At 45.6% G+C, this 4,888-nt stretch overlaps 1 protein-coding gene across 1 annotated transcript; it reads right to left on the bottom strand.

The window, feature by feature from the left end:
- Positions 1-861: 861 nt before the first annotated feature.
- LOC134984814 (gastrula zinc finger protein XlCGF17.1-like) lies at positions 862-2,250 on the bottom strand (the record flags this gene model as incomplete). The annotated part of the gene is made up of 1 exon (XM_063950295.1): positions 862-2,250. A coding segment is annotated over one exon (897 nt), but the record flags the coding sequence as incomplete, so codon positions are not given.
- Positions 2,251-4,888: the final 2,638 nt, after the last annotated feature.

The raw sequence follows: 4,888 nt of genomic DNA, 5'->3' as shown, positions 1-4,888 counted from the left end.
CCACTACTACCACCGCCCAGTCTACCCCCACTACTGTCACCCCTCCACTACTGCCACCCACCCAGTCTCCCTGACACCTTAGCGCTGCTTGGGGACAAGATTCTCAGACACTGCCTTCTGCAGTCCCTACTGCTACCACCCTATTTCCCCTCCACTACTGCCAGTCCTGTCTCCCCTCACTACTGTCACCCCTCCACTACTGCCACCCACCCAGTCTCCCTGACACCTTAGCGCTGCTTGGGGACAAGATTCTCAGACACTGCCTTCTGCAGTCCCTACTGCCACCCACCCTGTCTCCCCCCACTACTGCCACCCACCGTCTCCCACTATTGCCACCCACATTGTCTCCCCCCGACTACTGTCACCCGCACTATCTCCCCCCACTACTGCCAGCCACCCTGTGTCTCCCCCCCTGACACCTCAGCACTGCTTGGGGACAATATTACCCACTGACAGTGCCTTCGGCAGGCCCCACTACAGAACCAGTGCAACCACCCTGTCTTCCTCCTGACCTCTCAGCACTGCTTGGGGATTCTTGGTACTGCTGGTAACAGTCCTTCATCTGCAGATGCAAGTAAGAAAGCAGGGCAGTAAGGAGGCAGAAGCTGCTTCTGGTACCACGGACACTGGTCATGTAGTGCTGGGAGAGTCAGTAAGATTATGTAATAGTCACCATCTTACAGGCAGCCGGTGAAGGGAGCAGAGAATAGGTGTTATGTGGCAGGAACGGGCTGGTTAGGTAACAGCCTGGCTGCTGCATTCTGGACAAGCTACAAACGGTGTAATTCTTTTGCTGGGAGACCCAGGTAGAGGACATTGCAGTAGTCTATGTGTGATGATACAAGTGTATGTATGGCTGTAGGTAGATCTTCTGAGGGAAATAAGTGCTGGAGTCTGGCTCTGTTCCTCAGATGAGGATCTGATTGTGGCTGATACGTGATGTCTAAGTGTCACTCCACCATCCAGGACACCAAGATTCCGCACAGGATCAGCATTTTGTAACTCTAAACCTCCAAGCGCAAGTCTGGTTGGTTTGCAAAGCTGAGCTGTAGCCCTGCCCTTTGTCGGTGAGCTTCTATCTTATGACAGACCTGTTTCACCAGGACGGAGTCACAGCCAACTGCCATCACCCATACCTGGAGCTCAACTAGACAACCATTTTGGATTGGCATAACATCTGTATAACAGTAGATGAGGGCATGACATCTGATTACTTCACCCTGCGGTAGCATGTATATTGCAAAAAGCATAGGAGATAGGATAAGAACCTTGAAGAACAACGCATGGCAATGATAAGTATACCCCAGAATATTAAAATGGTTTCTCACCTGAGTGATGTCTACAAGAGCTGATTTACTTCTCAGAACATGGAAATGGATTCTCACCTGTGTGACTTCGCTGATGTTTAACAAGATTTGATTTCTGTGTAAAACATTTCCCGCACTCAGAGCAAGAAAATGGCTTCTCACCTGTGTGAGTTCTCTGATGTTTAACAAGATCTGTTTTGTGTGCAAAACATTTCCCACACTCAGAACATGGAAATGGCTTCTCACCTGTGTGACTTCTCTGATGTTTAATAAGATCTGATTTCTGTGTAAAATATTTCCCACACTCAGAACATGGAAATGTATTCTCACCTGTGTGACTTCGCTGATGATTAACAAGATGTGATTTCTGTGTAAAACATTTCCCGCACTCGGAGCAAGAAAATGGTTTCTCACCTGTGTGACTTCGCTGATGATTAACAAGATGTGATTTCTGTGTAAAACATTTCCCACACTCGGAGCAAGAAAATGGTTTCTCACCTGTGTGACTTCTCTGATGTTTAACAAGATGTGATTTCCGTGCAAAACATTTCTCACACTCAGAACATGGAAATGGCTTCTCACCTGTGTGACTTCTCTGATGTATAACAAGATACGATTTGTATGTAAAACATTTCCCACACTCAGAACATGGAAATGGCCTCTCACCTGTGTGACTTCTCTGATGTATAACAAGATACGATTTGTGTGTAAAACATTTCCCACACTCAGAACATGAAAATGGATTCTCACCTGTGTGACTTCGCTGATGTTTAACAAGATGTGATTTGTGTGTAAAAGATTTCCCACACTCAGAACATGGGAATGGCCTCTCACCTGTGTGACTTCGCTGATGTGTAACAAGTTGTGATTTCCGTCTAACACATTTCCCACACTCAGAGCAAGAAAATGGATTCTCACCTGTGTGACTTCTCTGATGTGTAACAAGATCTGATTTCCATGTAAAACATTTCTCACACTCAGAATATGAAAATGGCCTCTCACCTGCCTTAGCTGACTGATGGGTAATAAGCTTTGTGTTCTGTATAAAACATTTGGCTGCTATAGAACAGGGAAACTCTATATCTACTGTCAGAGCTGTAACAGATGCACCAATATCAGAGTGATCAGGAGAACATTTCCCAGGATCAGAGGGATCAGCTGATAGAGCTGGATGTATAATTGGGGTAATGGGGTTATCTCCTGGAGAATCCTGTCTACTGTCATTATCTTTTATGTCACAATCCGGGGATAACATTAGATGTACTTCTGAGATGTTCCTGCTTGTGTGTCCATCTGCTGGAAATAAAATACATTATGTAAATGTGACATTTTCTGTAACAATATTAATCTTGTAAACAATAGGAGAAGACGACTCTCTGGGTCACTTAATTATAAATGTGTGTGTATAATAAAACATAACTTTTAATGAAGGCTTTATAATATTGTGTCTCAGACTATCATTGTGTCCACCCTCCTGAGAACACTCACAATAACAAATGTAATATTATAATAAGACTTAGATATATCTCTCTCTTGTACTGGTAACTAACCATGAAGAATAAATGGAGATGTAGTCACTCGCCAAGTCCTATGTCAGCACCAATGTAAAACAATGGATGGGGAACATATCGTATGAATTGGAGATTCTAGATGAACAAGAACATCAGTCATATGAGCTGATAGATCAGAGAAATGTCTCCTAACGTTACTCCTGGAAGCATTGGTAAGGTAGCATTCCTTTATGTGTGTGCTCATACGCTGGTAAGCCTGTACATGTGTTACTCACCCTTATATAAGGTATATTGCTACAGCAGAGTACGTGTGGAACAATGGGGCAGATGTATTAACCTGGAGAAGGCATAAGGAAGTGATAAACCAGTGATATGTGCAAGGTGATAAAGGCACCAGCCAATCAGCTCCAATATGTAAATTAACAGTTTGGAACTGATTGGCTGGTGCCTATATCACCTTGTGCATATCACTGGTTTATCACTTCCTTATGCCTTCTCCAGGTTAATACATCTGCCCCAAGGTACTTTACATGCAATACACCATATAATATCCTGTAATCATCATCATTTGGTAGGTTATAATCCACTCTTACACCCCCATCATCAGTGTCTTACCTCTATACTCTCGCATACAGCAATATAAACATCTTAATAAGTCACTAGCAAGTATATACACTGCATAGGCAGTGTATACAGATCCCCGCCAGTATAAAGAAAAGCGGGACCGAAGCGCGCCATGTAGGGGGCGGGGCTCCTTCCCTCAGCTCTAACCAGCGCCATTTTCTCCACAGCTTGCTGCAAAGATGCTGCTCCTGGCCCTTCACTGCTGTACACAAGTCACAGGGTGCAAAACGAGGGGGGGCACAGTAATTTGGTGCTGTTTATTAATATATAAAAGCGCTTACAGGTCTGGGGCATTGTTTAATCCTTCAGACCGGTGAGGCGCTGGGTGTGAGCTGGCAAACTCCCTTTCTGTCTCTAAAGGACCTCACTGTGGGTCTGTCCTCTATAACCCAGTGTGTTTGGGGGTGTCAGTACGTGTGTGTCGACATGTCTGAGGGGGAAGGCTCTATTCCCGGGAGGAAGTGGAGCAGAATGTGGGAATGACTCAGTCGGCACCACCGACTGCTGATTGGGTAGATATGTGGAGTGTTTTGAATGCAAGTGTGGCTTTATTGCATAAAAGGTTAGACAAATCTGAGTCTCAGAACCAAGCATGGATGATGCTTTGTCACAGACCCCCTCAGGGTCACAGAAACGTCCCTTTACCCAGATAGTAGACACTGATACCGACACGGATTCCGACTCCAGTGTCGACTATGATGATGCAAGATTACATCCTAAGGTAGCCAAGAGTATTCAGTACATGATTGTGGTAATAAAAGATGTATTACATATCACAGAGGACCCCACTGTCCCTGACACAAGGGTCTGTATGTTTAAGGGAAAGAAACCTGAGGTAATGTTTCCTCCCACTCATGAACTGAACGCTCTGTTTGAAAAAGCTTGGGAGTCTCCAGACAAGAGACTGCAGATTCCCAGGAGAATTGCTATGGCGTATCCTTTCCCCTCACAGGACAGGTCACGGTGGGACCCACGGTGGACAAGGCTTTGGCACGGTTGTCCAAGAAAGTGGCCCTACCGTCCTCTGACACGGCGGCCCTCAAGAAACTACCTTAAAATCTATTTATGTGACTAAGGGTGCGCTGCTCAGGCCGGCCGTAGCTTCGTCATGGGTGAGTAGCGCAATTGAAAGATGGGCAGATAACTTGTCATCTGACATAGACACCCTTGATAGGGATAATGTGTTTTTGACGTTGGGTCACATCAAGGACGCAGCGATATACCTAAGGGAGGCTGCAAGAGATATTGGCCTCTTGGGATCAAGGCCAATGCCATGGCAATCTCAGCTAGGAGGGCGTTGTGGACTCATTAATGGAATGGTGATGCTGACTCCAAAAAGGCTATGGAGGCTTCTGCCCTAGAAAGGTGAAGTTTTGTTTGGGGAATGCCTCACGGACCTGGTGTCCACAGCTACCGCGGTAAGTCTTCTTTTTTGCCTTTTGTCCC

This window comes from Pseudophryne corroboree, assembly GCF_028390025.1.
Source record: "Pseudophryne corroboree isolate aPseCor3 chromosome 3 unlocalized genomic scaffold, aPseCor3.hap2 SUPER_3_unloc_83, whole genome shotgun sequence".
In the NCBI taxonomy this organism is placed as follows: domain Eukaryota; kingdom Metazoa; phylum Chordata; class Amphibia; order Anura; family Myobatrachidae; genus Pseudophryne; species Pseudophryne corroboree.
The sequence above is the reverse complement of the archived record's forward strand: the minus strand, read 5'-3'. Positions and strand labels throughout refer to the sequence as shown.